We start from the raw sequence: 18,089 nt of genomic DNA, 5'->3' as shown, positions 1-18,089 counted from the left end.
CATTCAGTGACTGAAATTGGCTCTGGTGTGAGTTCCCACGCTGCTGAAATAGAAGAGGCTACAATCAGAGCACTACTTCCCACCCACCCCCACTTCCTCCCCCACCAGAGACCACTATGGGGGCCCTTTTATAAAAAAAATTATTTTATTGAGGTAGAGTTAATATACAACGTTGTGTTAATTTCTGCTGTATAGCAAAGGGATTCATTTAGAAATCCCTTCTTGGTCTTCTTTTAACATGATTCATTCAGAATTGGGTCTGTCCAGTGTGAAGGTTGACTTTCGACCATTGGGGTGGAACATTGCTGATGTTTTAGGTTCTCTGATGGCTGTTTTTTACCTACAGGCGTTAATGAGTGCAATGACCCGTTACTCAGTGGCTGCGACCAAAACTGCACAGACACCTTAACCAGCTTCTATTGTTCTTGTAAGCCTGGTTACAAGCTGTTGCCTGACAAGCGGACTTGTGTTGATATTGACGAATGCAAGGAGACACCCTCCGTCTGTAGCCAGAAGTGTGAGAATTTACTGGGCTCCTATATCTGCAAGTGTGCCCCAGGCTACACCCGTGAGCCTGATGGAAGGAGCTGCCGGCAGAACACCAACGTTGAGCCCTATCTCATTTTTAGCAACCGTTACTATTTGAGAAATCTGACTATAGATGGCCACATTTACTCCCTTATTTTACAAGGACTGGGCAATGCTGTGGCATTGGATTTTGACCGAGTAGAACAGCGATTGTACTGGCTTGATATAGAGAATAAAGTAATTGAGAGAATGTTTCTGAATAAGACAAACAGGGAGGCAGTCATAAAGTACAACATACCAGGTACAGAAAGTTTGGCTGTCGACTGGGTTACCAGGTAAGAAAATGCTGAGGAGCTTTTTAAAAGTTCAGAAGGAGTTTTTTGTTTTTGCCACCCATGTTTCATCTTCATAGGGAAATGCCCTTTTCAATTTGGGGTAATAGGTGGCATTTTAATGCTTCTGTATTTTTTCCTGTTGTATACCTTATAATCAAACGGGGTACTGAAGAACCTAAGATCTAGTGTTTTTAAGAATTGATGGTATGGGTTTCATAGGGAGGGGCTTTACATAACAGGCCATTCAGTTAACTGGTGATGATTGAATGGATGATTAATGCATTCGTTGGGCATGCTCAGTCATTTAAAGCTGCTTCCTCAGCACTTCCTGCATTCAGTGCTGTGCCAAGCACCTGGGGTTTAGAGGTAAATGAGACTGACACAATCCCTAACATCCTGGAGTTCACGGGCTTGCTTACAAGGCTAGTCATTCCCAATGGGCATGGGCTACTTATAGAATAGAGAATGGCTAACTGGAAACTCTGAGCATCTTCAAGGTCAACAGTGATGTTTTAATTAAGGCTATACTAGCTCAACCATAGTTCCTAACATCTCTATTGAACATTGAATCTATCAAATACTTGGCATAGAGTCATTTTGTGGTTGACATGAAGCTGCAGGCTCTTAGGCTGCAAATGTTGTCTTTGGTCAGCCCAGACCTGCAGAGGACTCTTCCACATCTTCTCTGTTTGATCATCTTAAGATCCTAAAATGAGGGATGGAGGCTTTGCTCCTTAGTTCTACCTGAATGGTATTTGGCCTGCCAGGGGTACCTGAAGAATAATGAATAAAGTATTGACTACGTGAATACAAGTGTTTTATATGTATATATAGCTCTACTAGATGTCACAAGCATAGTGATGAATGATTTGCAGGAACAGAACTAATCCTGGTACTTTTCCTGTCACATCCTTTGTTCCAAGGTAGAGAAAGATGGTATTTTAACCTTGAAATTGGCATTCAGCTCTCTCTTCTAAAAACTGGTAGGATGCTATTTTCCTTTGGATTTCAGCTACCTTCCTCTCCTTAATTAGTGAAAAAAAATTAGATACATGAGTGGTAGTGAGCAAGATGGAATAGAAAAATCCAGGATGAGGAGGGGATAAAACATCCCAAGTATTTTCTCAGATATTCAAGAAGGTTCACAGCCAGGCTAAACATTCCTTAAACCACAAAGACAGAAGAGAAGCCAGTTACATTTAAGTTTGTAGGGGACAGTTCTATAACACTAGTTACACTGAAATTTGAATTTCAGAATTTACCTAACTTAATTGAGTGGCAAGGCTTATACTTTCATGTATATGCATTTCCCCATCCTCAAGCCTCAAGATGCTACTGTCTTAACAGTTAAATATTCTGATGCCCAGCACGGTTGGATGAGGCTTACCTCTGGCAAGGAAACACCAGGGCCTTTTGGAAGGGAAATTGTTCCAGGGAGAATTGACTCTCAGCTACTAAATGACACACATTTAGGTATTGAATGTATTGAATCCTTTGAAAAGTACTTTCAGGAGCTCCCATCGTGGGTCAGTGGTTAATGAATCTGACTAGTAACCATGAGGATGAAGGTTTGATCCCTGGCCTCGCTCAGTGGGTTAAGAATCCAGTGTTGCCGAGAACTGTTGTGTAGGTCACAGACGTGGCTCCTATCCCACTGTGGCTGTGGTGTAGGCCAGCAGCTATAGCTCTGTTTTGACCCCTAGCCTGGGAACCTCCATACGCTGCGGCTACAGCCCTTAAAAAAAAGAAAGAAAGAAAGAAAAAAATGCAAAAGTACTTTCAGTCTTCTGGTGAAACTAACCCATGGACCCTTGTTGGACAAAAGCACTTCACACATTTATGCTCATAAAATTTTGCATCAGTTTTAGAGGCTACACAGAATTCCCAGAGCACAGGTTACCCTGATGTCAGGTTAAGGACCCCAGATTAAGAGCCCCAGCTTTATAGAAAATAAATGGATCTTATTGAAGTTTCTAAAGCTTTAAGTAAAACTTGGTTCAGGGTAAGAAACTCATTTTGCTAGCCTAGTGGGTCAGGGCTCTCTTTTTCTCTCTCTCTTTTTTTCCCCCTTGGCCTGTACCCACAGCATATGGAAGTTCCCAGGCTAGGGGTTGAATCAGAGCTGTCTGTAGCTGCTGGCCTACGTCACAGTCACAGCAACGTGGGATCCTAGCCGTGTCTGTGACCTACACAACAGTATAGGATCCTTAACCCACTGAGCAAGGCCAGGGATGGAACCTGCGTCCTCATGGATACTAGTCAGGTTCATTACTGTTGAGCCATGAGAGGAATTCTTTTTATCTCAAGGATGCCACAAGTCAGCCTTCCCTTGTGCAGTCTCAGTGATACACTTAGGCAAGATTGTTTTCTTAATTCCTCTATTTAAATTGTAATTCGTGATACTCACTGCTGTCACTCCTGCTTTCCCTGCTCTTCTAAAGCCTGGAACATGCTCTGCAAAGGGACCTTTTGGTGCATGAAGCAAATAAAGCCAGAATCCTTGTATAAAGTGGCTTCAGGATTCCCTATGTGCCATCACCTTCCAGGAGGGAGTGAAGCATAACGTTCTTGCATCTTTTGTTGCCTCATTGAAGGAAGATTAACTGTTTTTCCCTTGTCCTTGTTTACCTGGGGAAAAAGTTTGAGTAAAACTTGGAAAACAGTAGCTTATTGTGTACTGTTTCCCAAGTAAAATGGTTGTAACTCCTGGTTCTTCATCTCTTCATTTTCAGAAAGCTCTATTGGTCGGATTCCTACCTGAATTGCCTTTCTGTCTCTGACCTCAATGGTCGATACCGCCGCAAGCTAGCCGAGCACTGTGTGGATGCCAACAATACCTTCTGCTTTGATAAGCCCAGAGGAATTGTCCTTCACCCTGGATATGGGTATTGTCTCCCTGTAATCTTAGGCTCTTCTTTCACGCACTTACTTCCACCTCTGTTACCAAAAAGGTTGTTTACGTAGTGATCTCAAGTCCAATATCTTGCTGGAATTTGTCTTCTGCTTTTCCTCCCTGGTAAATGACGTAGTATAATGGGTAGAAGCATGGCTTGTTCAAATGATATTCGTCAGCTCTTTTCTTTCCATCATACACCATTTCACTTTTCAAATCACATAATTTTGACTTGGCTGCATGCAATTAAATTATGGTTAAAACAAAAACAAAACAAAAACACTGTTACTGGACTTCCCTTGTGAAATCCACTGAAGTTCCCAGTTACTCATGTTCATTCCTAAGCATTTCCTGTATATTACCCCCTTTTATTTTCTGTTAGTTCTCTTTCCTTTCTGAAAGCCTATAAACTCTATTTCTTTCATTGGAGAAGGGCTGTGTCTTTCCTAGTGAGTTATTTTGGTTTCAGGGACTGACTCTTTGTGTTTGTTCCAACAGATATGTCTACTGGGCAGATTGGACTGACCGAGCATACATTGGGAGAGTAGGCATGGACGGAAGGAATAAGTCTTTGATTATCTCTAGCAAGATAAAATGGCCCAATGGCATCACCATTGATTACACCAATGATCTGCTCTATTGGACGGATGCCCACCTGGGTTACATTGAGTATGTACATAGAAAAGAGTAAAGCAAACTAACTGGGTAACCGTTTATTCCAAACACCAGAACTTGTGTTGCTAGTGCTTTATTCCCAGGCATCTTCTAACTGGCCTGTTTGTTGAAAGTCACTCTGAGGTCACTTCTAACTAAAATGCCTATAGGCAGTTCTCTGAACTCTGTGATATGGCACAGCAGAAAGAGCAAGTCCTATAGGTCATGTTTTTGTCCTGGTGCTTTTACTTCTACTCCTAAAAAAAGGAGCTAGTCATCTCTCCCCTGAGGTAGTCAACTTAGTACACAACTCATTTTAATGTTCCTATCCCTTTTCTTTGCCCTTCCCTCTCAAATATATGATTAAGAAATTCTAGTATTTGAAAAAAATTCAAATATTTTTCAATGAAAAGTACTGTTCAATGAAAAATACTCTTTGTGAAAAAAATAATGCAAATGATTAACCAAGCATTTGTTTTAGGAAATTGCTAATTATGACCTCATTAGACTATGGTAATGTCTTCCAGCTATTTATGAGCTAGTACCCAGGTATACAGCCTGTTACATTCAAAACCATGGAATTTTCACTGCTTAACTAGAACTATTTTGAATTATGTCATTCTGTTAAATTTATTTTGAAAATTCTGAAGTTCTCTAATCCCATGTCCTCTTGGGAACATGCCATTGAGAAGGATGGCGCACGTGGCACACATGGCTAGTGCCTTCTCCTTATACCCTAGTGGCAGACATAGGTAATCAATCCCAGGACTCTATTTTGTTGAACTGGGACATTTTCCCAGAATCCTCCTCAGTTGACACATGTGATGAAAACTCTTTGCCACTCCTATCATGAAGCAGAGGAGACTAGATTGTTTTTATAGGCTATGCTGTCCGCCTCTACTAATTCTCAGTATCTCTTTCCTTGGAACTACCTCATGATCCAATTTAAAATATATTTAGGGTAAGTAGGAAAGGAGATTATAAGGATTTTGACATATAATGCTGATGGCTTTGGGAATATTTTCTTTTCCCTGATTCATTTGATATACTAAGGCAACCTTTAGCTTTCTCTTTGTAGACTTTACCACAGCGGATACTAACTCACTCTTAGATATGGATCAGAGTAAGAATATTACTTCTAGTTCATTTGTACCATTTTAATGTAATATACAGATTGTTACACCCTTGGCCCTTCCCGCTATATGTGTGTTCTCTCTCATTCTCTCTCTTTTTATGGCTGCATCTGGGCCAGGGATCACATCTGCAGCAATGCCGGATCCTTTAACCCACTATGTCAGGCCGGGGATCAAACCCATGAGCCTGAGCCACTGCAGTCAAATTCTTAACCCACTGTACCACAGTGGGAACTCCTGGTATTCCCTCTTTGATGGAATAACATAGAGCTTAGCTTTCCATAAAATAAAATATGTTCTGAATTAGTAGAAGGATCAACAGCTTTCTTGCTGGACTTTTTTTTTTTCTTTAAGTATTGAAAGCTTAGTAGGCGCAACGGAAATGAACAGCTTACACATAGGTAGAGGCAAAAAGGAATTTTCTAACTACTTAATATTTTGTTCAATTTAAAATAAAATCTGATGTAATTGTTTGTGTAGGTGGATTCTTAGATTCAGGCAAAAGAAGAAAGTCTATCTAAAAGTCAAATCATAATATCCTGCACTATGATCTGGAAATGAATGAACCTTTAGTATTCATATAACCATGTTGACTTGATCAGCTCTTGAAGGAATAGTGATACCTATGTTCAGAAATAGATTTCATAGACCATGTAAAGCAATACATTTTTATAGCGAATCCAACCCATTTCTTGTCTCTATTAGGATGTGCTGACAAATTCTTCTAGCTGTGCCTGTGGTTCTACACTTAACAAAAAATATTCATAAAATTGTTCAAGCTCTCTAAACATGTGAGAGATCATGCAAGAACTTAAAGGGAAGGTCTTTTTTTTTTCCTTCTTTTTTTTTTTTTTAGGAAACAGATAATGATAGGTTCTGGTTACTTATCTGCAGTCTTATCAGTAGAGGTCAAGAAAGTCTTCAAGTTTCCCTATGCCTTCTTTTAGTAACCGTAACCTATGATGTGCGGCATATCATAGTTCATAGCCCAGAAATCAAATCCGCACCTTAGCAGTGACCTGAGCCATAGCTATGACCATTATCCTTAACAGCTAGGCCACCAGGGAATTCTAGGAATGTGATTTTTCAAATCCTGGCTTTTGGGCATTGCTTTTGCCACTTTTGCATCTCTTGTACAGTCCAAATATAGCTTTTTCCTTAATTGAAGAATAGGAGTTTTGAGGAGGATCTGAACTTCAGTTACCTCTTGATGGTGGAACTTTCTTCACTGATTTGTCAACTCCTCTATCCTTAAGGGCATTAGAGGAGAGGTGTTGTCTTCACTGAGTGACTCTTCTTTCCTTCCACCCCAGGTACTCGGATTTGGAGGGCTCCCATCGGCACACGGTATATGAGACTGGGACTCTGTCTCATCCCTTCGCTATTACCATTTTTGAAGACACTGTTTATTGGACTGACTGGAATACCAAGACAGTTGAAAAGGGAAACAAATACAACGGGTCAAATAGGGAGGCGCTTGTGAACACAACTCACAGACCGTATGACATCCATGTATATCATCCCTATAGGCAGCCATTTGGTGAGTACGCAAAGCAGAAGTTTGGCACAGTGTTTAGGGTCTTGTGCATACCGTTGTTGGTGGTTTTTTTAAAGCATAAATAACATGATTTATTAAAAAAAATGATGTTAAAGTTACTGTTGGTGTTTTCTCTAGAAACAAATGCTGAGAGTTTACGTGATGGAAATATCTTGAGAGTTTATTCCCCCACTCCTGGGAACGGCTCCTTATAGTTGTCTTTCATAACACCTGCTCTGTTCTTAAAGATCAGTCTGGGTTTTCTTTTTGAGAAGAATCAATAGCTGTTATGTTGCCTTGACATTTCAGCCCTGAATACTTAAGAAAGCACCTTTGAAAAATAAGGACATTTCCTATGTAACCAGAATAAATTATCAGACTTGAGATGTATTATAATCATTTCTTTACCAAGATCAATCTATTGAAATAGTTGATTTAAAAGAACTATCATTTATGAAATGTCTTTGCATTTGATAGCTAGCTAAGTTTCGGGAATATTCTTTAGGGACATAGTGGATTTTGTGGGCCTACTTTGTGGTGGTGTCTTGTTAAAAACTTGGAAGTTAGGAGGAGTTCCCGTTGTGGCACAGTGGTTAACGAATCCGACTAGGAACCATGAGGTTGCGGGTTCGGTCCCTGCCCTTGCTCAGTGGGTTAACGATCCGGCGTTGCCGTGAGCTGTGGTGTAGGTTGCAGACGCGGCTCGGATCCCGCGTTGCTGTGGCTCTGGCGTAGGCCGGTGGCTACAGCTCCGATTCAACCCCTAGCCTGGGAACCTCCATATGCCGCGGGTGCGGCCCAAGAAATAGCAACAACAACAACAACAACAACAACAAAAAGACAAAAAAAAAACTTGGAAGTTAGGAGAAATGAGAATTGGCAAATTTTTTTTCTGGAAGTTCATATTCATCATATTATTTAGCAGAAGTTTAAATTCATCTTCGCTTCTGTGTGGTGGTCCAGAAAATTAGTAAAACATTGCTCAGTTTATCCATCCATCTGATTCTTGGCCATACTTCTGTGGTCTATGTCTTTAGCATCTGCTGAAAATGAACGCTTTAACTTAGGTTCTGGGCACATGGATGAAAGCTAAGTTTCCCACCTGCTCTCCAAGAACTTGGAGAGACACATCTTTGCTGGCCTAACATCAGCGAGTATGCCTCACTTCTCATGGCAATATAACTTTGCTGTTAGTACAGCTGTCCCTTTTGTCTTATTTATGAACTTTTGGAAAAATCATGGTTTTTTTACTTAGAGGCGAAGATTTTGAGAAGGTGGGTCATCAATTCATCTGTGCTGGATACTCTAAGTGAATGAACATGTGTTTTCCTTCTTTCACTAGTGAGTAATCCCTGCGGTACCAACAATGGTGGCTGCTCTCATCTCTGCCTCATCAAAGCAGGAGGCAATGGATTCACTTGCGAGTGTCCAGATAACTTCTATACCATCCAACATGGTGACACCACCCAGTGCCTGCCCATGTGCTCTAGCACCCAGTTCCTATGTGCCAACAATGAAATGTAAGCCTCTCTCCTCCCCCTCGCCACTGCCTCTCCAGCCCTTGGACACACAATGAACTTCAAAGCTTCAGGGGATAGGGGTTTTCTAATGAACCAAGATTTGGGGCTAATTAATGTGGGTCATTTGGGATGTGCCAAGACCATCTCTAACCATCCAAATCTCTCTAACATCAGATAATTTCTTCCATGAATAGAAGGAACTTGTTAACTAAATGGTTATACCCACGCATGCAAGTTTTTATACCTGTAGCAAGGAAGCAAAATAAGTTTTTTGTTTCTATTAAATTGTCCTAAGTGTCAGGATCTATAATGTATATGTGTATGCTGAAAAATTGCCCTCAAGAATGAAAGAACTTATTCATCTTTTTCAAACGTACACTGGCCTAGCTCCTTAGTTAACAATACCAGAGATCCAGGGTCATGCATTTAAATTCCTTTTTGATCATTTGTATTAGTCGTAAAGCATGGCCACAGATTATTTCCCTGACACTGGCCACAGGCTCACCAGGGGTTCTGCATCAGAAAGTCATATTAAGGGAAGGTGTTAATGCAAATCATAGTATCTAAGAGTGAATGGAGATTATTTTGATGTTGAATAGGGTATCCTGCATTAAGAATCTAGCACTCACCTATCATGACATAAGCTCCAAACAAATATTAGTGCTGTCCAGCCTCCCAGCCAGTACCCAAATGTTATCACTCTGGCTGACAGTCCCAACCAACCCCTGTTACCAGAACACACACCCCACTATGGCAGGAATTTAATCATCATACTCAAAGCACTTTTTCAGCATGCATTGGGTCTTAGAACACCTGTTCTAGCTCATCTAGTTAGGTTTTCTATGACAGTATGCCATAGTAACTAAGGTTTAATTGATTCTCTTCTTGGGCCATGGGCCATGAGTGCTCGTGCATATCACTTTGCCTTCTGTCTGGATAGTTGTTGCCTGGTGCTTTGCTAAGAGAAGTGCTTTGTTTTCTCTGCAGGTGTATTCCTATCTGGTGGAAATGTGACGGGCAGAGAGACTGCTTGGATGGTTCTGATGAACCCATCACTTGCCCGCAGCGCTTCTGCCGGTTAGGACAGTTCCAGTGCAGCGACGGCAACTGCACCAGCTCCAACTTCATATGCAATGCGCGCCAAGATTGCCCTGACGGGTCTGATGAGGACGCTGTTCTTTGTGGTGTGTTGAATCGCTTTCTACCTTCTTCGCCCCCTTTTGCAACATGTATAATCATGGTTCTGTGCAAAGTTCCTGAATACCATAAGCCAAAAACTGGTTCAAAATCCTAGGAAAAAAAGAGTCCATCCTCTATCAATTTTTATAAAGTTAAAAAAAAAAAATCCTAAGGTCTCTCCAAGGCCAATGGTTGAGGTTAGATGGTAAGTATATTGGTGGTTCTTTACTATGACTCCTCTTTGAGAGCTGACATTGAGGGCAAAATGAGGAATTCCCACATTTGAAACCAGTTGTAATATTTACTTATGTTTCCATTTTAAAAAAGACACCTCCCTACCCCAACCTAAAACCAAAATACAACCCCAAACAGCACATCAACAATAACAGCAAACACATAACTTGAAAACCATTCTCCATTAGGGCAACATGTACAGGAGGAGGTGAATTGAGTAGGCCATCAATGATTCAGTTTTTATCTCCCAATTCTATATGCAAGAAAAAGGAGTGGATCAAGAAGATGTGGTACATATACACAATGGAATATTACTCAGCCACTAAAAGGAAAGAAATAATGGCACTTGCAGCAACTTGGATGGACCTAGAATTTATCATGCTGAGTGAAGTCAGTCAGACAGTGAGACACCAACATCAAATGCTATCACTTACATGTGGAATCTAAAAAAAAGAATACGATGCTCTTCTTTGCAGAACAACAGATCCTGACTCACAGACTTTGAAAATCTTATGGTTTTGAAATGAGACAGGTCGGGGGATGGGGGTTCGGGATGGAAATGCTATAAAATTGGGTTGTGATGATGATTGTACAACTATAAAGGTAATACAATTCATTGAGTAATTTTAAAAAAAGAAAAAAGGAAAAAAAGAATTTAGCAGGAGGGACTAACTGCTCGTGTAGAGGTCCTGGCGCATTAGGACATAAAGACATAAGAAACTAGTCTCCAGGCTCCGTGAATGTAAATTAGGAGCTTCTGACCCTTCCAGGCTGATAACCAAATGTCTGTACTTCCAGAGCATCACCGCTGCGAGTCCAACCAATGGCAGTGCGCCAATAAGCGCTGCATCCCGGAGTCCTGGCAGTGCGACTCATTGAATGACTGTGGAGATAACTCGGACGAAGACAGTTCCCACTGTGCCAGGAGGACCTGCCTGCCGGGGTATTTCAAGTGTGCCAACGGCCACTGCATCCCTCAGAGCTGGAAGTGTGATGTAGACAATGACTGTGGAGACTACTCAGACGAGCCCCTCCAAGAGTGCAGTACGTTCCCAGGCCAGGAGCCTGGTCTGACCGGGAGAGGGAAGAAGGGGAACCCCTGTGTGGACAAGTGGGTGTGTGCTGCTGCTCCAGCCCCAGGGACAGAGGCTCCCTCCTGGCTCTCCCCAGCCTGCAGGGAAGCTAAGCAGAGCCGAGTGCCTGGCTGGCAGGTTGAACCATAGCCCTGCCTTTGGAGTGGCTGATTCCCGCTTTTCAAACATGGGGTGTCTAACTGTCCAGAATTTGATAACCAGAACTTAGATTGTGTACATCTAGCTCTTTCTCTTTGGGTGAGGTAGGCAAGGTGTGTGTTGCTAGTTCTCATTTTGCAGGTTAGGAATCCGGGCCTCATATGCGATGGCTGGTCATCTTTCTGCTTAGTGGCAGAGCCGACACCTCAACCCCATTTACTTTTTTTTCACTTCCAACCCAATTCTTGCTCCCACCCACACTTCCACTCTCCCAGCATTAGACAGCTTTCATAAGTGCATGGTAAGGAAACGGTGAGAACTCAGGACTCTATTTCTGTTCTGCGTGAGACATGCCAGAGTCTGTTTAGGTGGTGGTAGCCTGGTCACTCAGGTAGCACCGCATCCTAAATAGGATACCGGGAAGGTGTGTTCGCTTTCTTGGCAGGTCTAAGACTTCAGTTCTGACTCTATTCCTCCCTCTCTTTTCAGTGGGCCCCGCCTATCGCTGCGACAACTACACAGAATTCGACTGTAAAACAAACTACCGCTGCATCCCAAAGTGGGCTGTGTGCAATGGTTTCGATGACTGCAGGGACAACAGTGATGAGCAGAACTGTGGTAGGACGGGCTGCAGGGGAGGGGAGATGGGCCAAAGTCCTGTCAGCAGATGAGGAAGGATTTACCATATCACCTTCCTTTGCCTCTAATAACAAGTTACATCTCTTTAATATTTTACAGCCTTATTAGGGAGGTTTAATATTATCTCAAATGAAATCTGTCCCAAAGTGCACTGTAATTCGGGAAAACATTATAAAGATATTAGGAACTTGTGTGGAATTCTTCCTTAACTTGAAAAGTTTAAACTGTTTGTTTAATCTTCCAGATTGATTAAAATTGATGGAAAGGGGGTAGCGAAAAGATTCCATATCTGTCTCTAGAAAGGATATTTCAAAATCAGAATATTTTTCTTTGGAGATTTTCATGTTCTGAACATCTCTCTGACTTTCCATATCCTCTATGTCTTGCAACACGGAAAGGATTTATGGACAAAAGTCCAAGTGAATTAATGGGATTTTCCAAGATTAGGTATATACTCCAACTTGAAAACAAAATGTACAGGAGTGTGTGCCTTAGGTCTAGTTGGAATAGAGAGGTAAGGGAAACAGTGGGTTATTTTAATAACTACACTGAATCTAATCAACTAAAGACAATATGAGGGCATGCGTTGCTGGTGGCATCACTTAATTTTCAGTTGTGGGCCTTTGTTGCAAATTGCAAGCCAGAGACCAGTTCACTTTGTAAACAGTTTCTACAAAAGAGAACGCATCTAGTTTCAAGCAATCAATAGGATAGGCACTTTAGCCTAGAGAACAATATTGACAGTGAATGTTGCTGGCGTTCCTCTTTCTGAGAGCTTGGGGAATATGGTAGCGTGAGTCAGACCATCCCACAAGAAAGACCATTCGCTTCTGAGGTATTTGCAATGACTGTGCTTTGCAGAGTCGTTGACATGCAAGCCTTCGGGAGAATTTCGCTGCACAAATCACCACTGCATCCCTCTTCGCTGGAGGTGTGATGGGCACAATGATTGTGGAGACAACTCAGATGAGGAAAACTGTGGTGAGTGTTCAGGGTCTGTCATCTGGGGTGGTGATGTCTGCTCTTTATAATTTGTAACTGTCTGTGCCTTTCATCCACACAAGGTAGGATGCTGACCTGATTCTTGCTTTCTACTGACTGGCTTTCTAGCTCCTTCTAAGCTGCTTAAAATCAAGCTTGGGGAGGAGACTGTTTACCCACATATATTCTTTTGTCCATTTAATTTATTTACACCCGACTTTTTTTTTTCCAAGAAAAATTTGAAGTGACTTACACTAAAAGACAAATATAACAAGATAAATAGAATAGAAATAAAAAAATCAGGACCAAGAGAAACACGGGGAGGAAAGGTGCTGACTCAAAGACACTGCTTCCTGAACTCTTGCCCCCAAATGGCCTTAATAGCCAAGGAAAGCAAACTTTGGATTTTGGATTGTGATCCTTCCTGAAAGAGCTGGCTGTTTCCAGACACTTAGTGATTATGTGGCTGGTCAGGTTTTAGTCCCTCTCTCCTGGTGAAGGTGTTGACTATCAGGAATTGGACAGGGAGGTCCAGGGAAGGAAGGCAAAGATCTGTGTGTCATCAAAGTAGATGTCATTGCCTCATGCTATATGTTGATTTCAGATGAACCAACATGAATATACCTTCTCATCTGAGTCACCTTTTAGAAGTAAGAAGTGATCACCGTAGGCAGTTGAGAGAGGATGCTGATTACACCTGCAATTATTAATTGGCTAAAATTATCAGTGATGCCAAAGGGCAATCCAATTGGCATTTGATTGTTTATAAGAAGGTTCACGTTGAATCCTATAGGACATTATCTGGAGATTCAGGAAATCAAAAATTGTCTTATGATTAAATCACTTTTCCGCAAACGTTTTGACAGAGGCCATTCTTTGCAGACTCACAGTGGAGGAAGTCTATTTTTGGAGGCTGGACAGTCTGGGACTTGGGACACAGGAAGGCTTTGGACACTGAGGGCGCTCAAGGGAATTCACAAGCCTGTTCCTGGGGTGGGACTCCTGGTGCCGTCTGATGGCCGTGTGGCTTTTCTTTTCAGTTCCCCGGCAGTGCTCAGAGAGCGAGTTTCGATGTGACGATCAGACCTGCATTCCTTCCCGATGGATCTGTGACCAAAACAATGACTGTGGTGACAACTCAGATGAGCGGGACTGCGGTAACTGTCACAATTCTTTGAGAGCTTTCCACAGAGTTTTGTCCTAGGGTCAGCGTAATGCGCAGAAGCAGGGACTTCAAATGAGTGCTTATAAGGTTTTTTAGAATGAAATGATTTTTTGTGTTGTTTATGTAATCTATAAACCTAAGCATTGCAGTACCTTCTGCTCCATATTTTCTGTGCTTTATTTTTTTTTTTAAGTTTTTGTTTGCCAAACTTTTTTTTTTTTTTTGGCTTTTTACGGCTGCATGTGGAGGTTCCCAGACTAGGGGTCCAATCAGAGCTACAGCTGCCGGCCACAGCCACAGCCACAGCCACAGCAACTCGGGATCCAAGTTACATCTGCAACCTACACCACAGCTCACCGCAACACCGGATCCTTAACTCACTGAGCTAGTCTGTACCCTCATGGTTCCTAGTCAGATTTGTTTCTGCTGCTCCACGACGAGAATTCCCCTATGCTTTATTTTTAACTTGCAGTAGTCTAGATGAATAATAATAGGGGAAAATCACAAGAGTTTTTTCTTTTGGCTGTGTGCATGGCATGCACAGTTCCCAGGCCAGGAATCAAAACTGCACCACAGCAGTGACCTGAGCTGCTACAGTGACCACACTGGATCCTTAACCTGCTTAATCACCAGGGAACTTCATAAGAGGAGTTTTTCAAATCTCATTTTAATTTAAACATTTTCTAGGAGCAGACCTAGAGTCTACATGGGCCTTTTAAACAAATAAAAACATTGGTCTTCCTACTATTCCCCAGAAAATGGACCTAAGAGATATCCTACTGTAGCTGCAGAGTGGAGAGGTCAGAGCATGAGAACAGGAATCATAAACCCCAAGTAATTTTTATAGCTTTTTACTGATGAAATGTTGGGTCTGAGAAAAATCAGCATTAAAAGTTGGGAGTTCCCATCGTGGCTCAGCAGTAACAAATCTGACTAGTGTCCGTGAGGACGCAGGTTTCATCCCTGGCACTCTGGGTTAAGGATCCCGCGTTGCTTCGACTGTGGAATAGGCCAGCAGCTGTAGCTCCGTTTTGATCCCTAGCCCGGGAACTTTGCTATGCCAAGGGTACAGCCCTAAAAAGCCAAAAACAAAAACAAAATACAAAGCAAAAAGGGGGGGGGCAATGCAGGTTTTTAAGGAAAAGCCTAAGAGCTAGAGATTATTTAATAGAGGAGAGATTGGTTCCTCCAACTCAGGGGAAAGTGTAACTTCTGAGATGTCATTTACTCCCTAACCACAAGCTGTGGGTTTGCTGTGAGCCAGTCACTGGTTATGGATATGAATGTGATGGATTCCTTACTGCCCTCCATGGAGCTAGCACCTGGGAATGACAGTCTTTTCTCTCCAGAGGTGATGACCTGCCACCCTGGATATTTCCAGTGTAGTAGTGGACACTGCATTCCTGACCAGATGAGATGCGATGGGTTTGCTGACTGTCGTGACGCCTCCGATGAAGCCACTTGTCGTAAGTTCCTAGACCGTTTACCTGGAATATATGGATATGTCAGTTTAGACCCCAAATCTCCCACCAGTCACCATTTCTTAGTTTAAAAGGGCGTATTTAGTAGTTTTTGAATTATCGGTTAACCTGGGGTCTGGGTCGCCATACTCAGATATTTCACAGTAGTCAAATACATTTATTTCATTAATAAGATTTCAAAGACTATATTAAGGGTCTATGTTAACAAAAGTACTTCTGTTAGCAAATATTCAAATTGTAATTTGGATAAAAACTTTGCAGGTCAAAGAATATTCAATTAATGATTGAACAAGTAGTCGAACATATTGAAGTTATAGCATTAGACATTTTCTGAATTAATAACGGCACATAAAATTATTTAAAAATGTAAAACAATATGATCATTTGCATTTTAGTTTTTTTTGAATCACTGAATAAATGTTAACTGCCGATGATTGTCCAAGATGGAGATTGTTGATGGTGTGGTTGCCACATCTTCAAACCTGGTTTCCAAGAGACTGTATAAATGGGTTATAGGAAAGCCAGTGCTGACATTGCAGAAGGGTTGCACTTGTCTCTGGAGAAATCCAGTGCTGGCCACATAATGACTCATGTCATCAAATACTGGGCTTGGACAACTGTCCTTAAGAAACATTCCATCAGAATTTCAGCCAGTTTAAGGCCGAAGCATATCTGGTTGAGTTCGAAAGAACAGGGTATAGTGGGAAGGGCTAAAGGAGAAATAACCGACTAGCCTTCCAAGAAGTATCTTTTTCTAATCTGAATATGTCTCCACTCCGTCAACAGCCACTCGCTTTCCCAATGGTGCTTACTGCCCAGCTACTCTGTTTGAATGTAAAAATCATGTTTGTATCCAGCCATCTTGGAAATGTGACGGTGATAATGACTGCGGCGATGGTTCTGATGAAGAACTTCATTTGTGCTGTAAGTGAGACAGAACTGGGGGTGGTGTTGTCACATGTTCCTCATGCGGAGCCTGTGATCCAGGAGGGCAGCTGTATAGCACTGGACTGCATCAGTGCAGAGAGGCAGATGTGTCACGATTGAGGTCAGGGTCAGGGTGGGGCTGTGTTCCTGTCCTGCTCCATCCCACTTCCAGTGCCCCTCAGAGTACTTCTGCCAACCCCTTGGAAATTTGAAGACTAGTTAAGCCTTCAAGTCACTTCATTTTTACATCATAATTCAAGCCCATCTTATTCCTTTCCATTGTATGATGGATGTTTTTCTTTTTTTTTCCTGTTTATTTTATTTATTTATTTATTTAAAAAAATTTTTTATTGCTCAACGAATTTATTACGCTTGTAGTTGTACAATCATCATCGCAATCCAATTTTATAGGATTTCCATCCCGCAATCCCAGCACATCCCCCCACCCCCTAAACTGTCTCCTTTGGAAACCATACTTTTTCAAAGTCTGTGAGTCAGCATCTGTTCTGCAAAGAAGTTCAGTCTGTCCTTTCTTCATATTCCACATGTCAGTGAAAGCATTTAATGTTGGTGTCTCATTGTATGGCTGACTTCATTCAGCATGATAGTTTCTAGGTCCATCCATGTTGCTAAAAATGCCGATATTTCGTTCCTTTTAATGGCTGAGTAATATTCCATTGTGTATATATACCACATCTCCTTTATCCACTCCTCTGTTGATGGACATTTAGGTTGTTTCCATGTCTTGGCTATTGAAAATAGTGCTGCAATGAACATCGGAGTACATGTGTCTTTGCGAGTCATGGTTTTCTGTGGATAGATGCCCAGGAGTGGGATTGCTGGATCAAATGGTAGTTCTATTTTTAGTTTTCTGGGGCTGTGTACCTGTCTTGCTCCATCCCACTTCCAGTGCCCCTCAGAGGACTTCTGCAAACCCCCTGGAAATTTGAAGACTAGTTAACCTTTCAAGTCACTTCATTTTTACATCATAATTCAAGCCCATCTTATTCCTTTCCATTGTATGATGGATGTTTATTTCTTAAACCGGTGATTCTCAGTTTGGGTACCCATCAGAGCCACTTGGGGAGAGAGAGTTCAAAAGCACAGGCTCTGGCCCCAGGCTTAGACTTAATGAACCAGAATGTCCGAGGATTGGGCCTACGCAAAATAAAAGGTGAAAAAGCTCCTCAGCTTTTAATTTAAGCTCCTGGTTGGGAACTACTGAACTACATTTTTTTTTGGGGGGGGGGGCTTTTTTAGGACCACACCCAAGGCATATAGAGGTTCCTAGCAACACCCAATCCAAACCAAGTCTGAGACCTACACCACAGCTCACGGCAACGCCGGATGCTTAAGCGAGGCCAGGGATTGAACCTACATCCTCATGAATACTAGTCAGATTAGTTTCCCCTGAGCCATAATGGGAACTCCTACAACTACTGATTTTAACAAAGTGAATGAAAATAGAGTTTGATCACTTTGTTCCATGCTTTGAGTCACTGGAGAGACTCTAGGGAGTCTCCAAGTGTTATCTCTGCGCTAGGAGAGTCAGTATCACCTGGGGACATTCATGGGCCCACCCCACATATCCCTGATTTTAATTATTGGCAGTAATCTCTGCATTAATGAGCATTAATAATTCTGAAGCGAG

The 18,089-nt window shown here is 41.9% G+C and overlaps 1 protein-coding gene across 1 annotated transcript in view; it reads left to right on the top strand.

The window, feature by feature from the left end:
• LRP2 (LDL receptor related protein 2) overlaps positions 1-18,089 on the top strand; it is a 186,653-nt gene that overhangs the window by 139,359 nt on the left and 29,205 nt on the right. The window contains exons 50-61 of the mRNA XM_047772813.1: positions 347-863; positions 3,596-3,748; positions 4,255-4,425; positions 6,857-7,083; positions 8,423-8,600; positions 9,588-9,784; positions 10,812-11,057; positions 11,735-11,863; positions 12,746-12,865; positions 13,906-14,022; positions 15,380-15,496; positions 16,298-16,435. Coding sequence (XP_047628769.1) covers positions 347-863; positions 3,596-3,748; positions 4,255-4,425; positions 6,857-7,083; positions 8,423-8,600; positions 9,588-9,784; positions 10,812-11,057; positions 11,735-11,863; positions 12,746-12,865; positions 13,906-14,022; positions 15,380-15,496; positions 16,298-16,435 — 2,310 coding nt within the window. The remainder of the gene's footprint in view (positions 1-346; positions 864-3,595; positions 3,749-4,254; positions 4,426-6,856; positions 7,084-8,422; positions 8,601-9,587; positions 9,785-10,811; positions 11,058-11,734; positions 11,864-12,745; positions 12,866-13,905; positions 14,023-15,379; positions 15,497-16,297; positions 16,436-18,089) is intronic.

The sequence above is a fragment of the Phacochoerus africanus genome, chromosome 3 (genome assembly GCF_016906955.1).
Source record: "Phacochoerus africanus isolate WHEZ1 chromosome 3, ROS_Pafr_v1, whole genome shotgun sequence".
NCBI lineage: Eukaryota > Metazoa > Chordata > Mammalia > Artiodactyla > Suidae > Phacochoerus > Phacochoerus africanus.
Note: the sequence above shows the minus strand (reverse complement) of the source record. Positions and strands in the feature narration are given on the sequence as shown.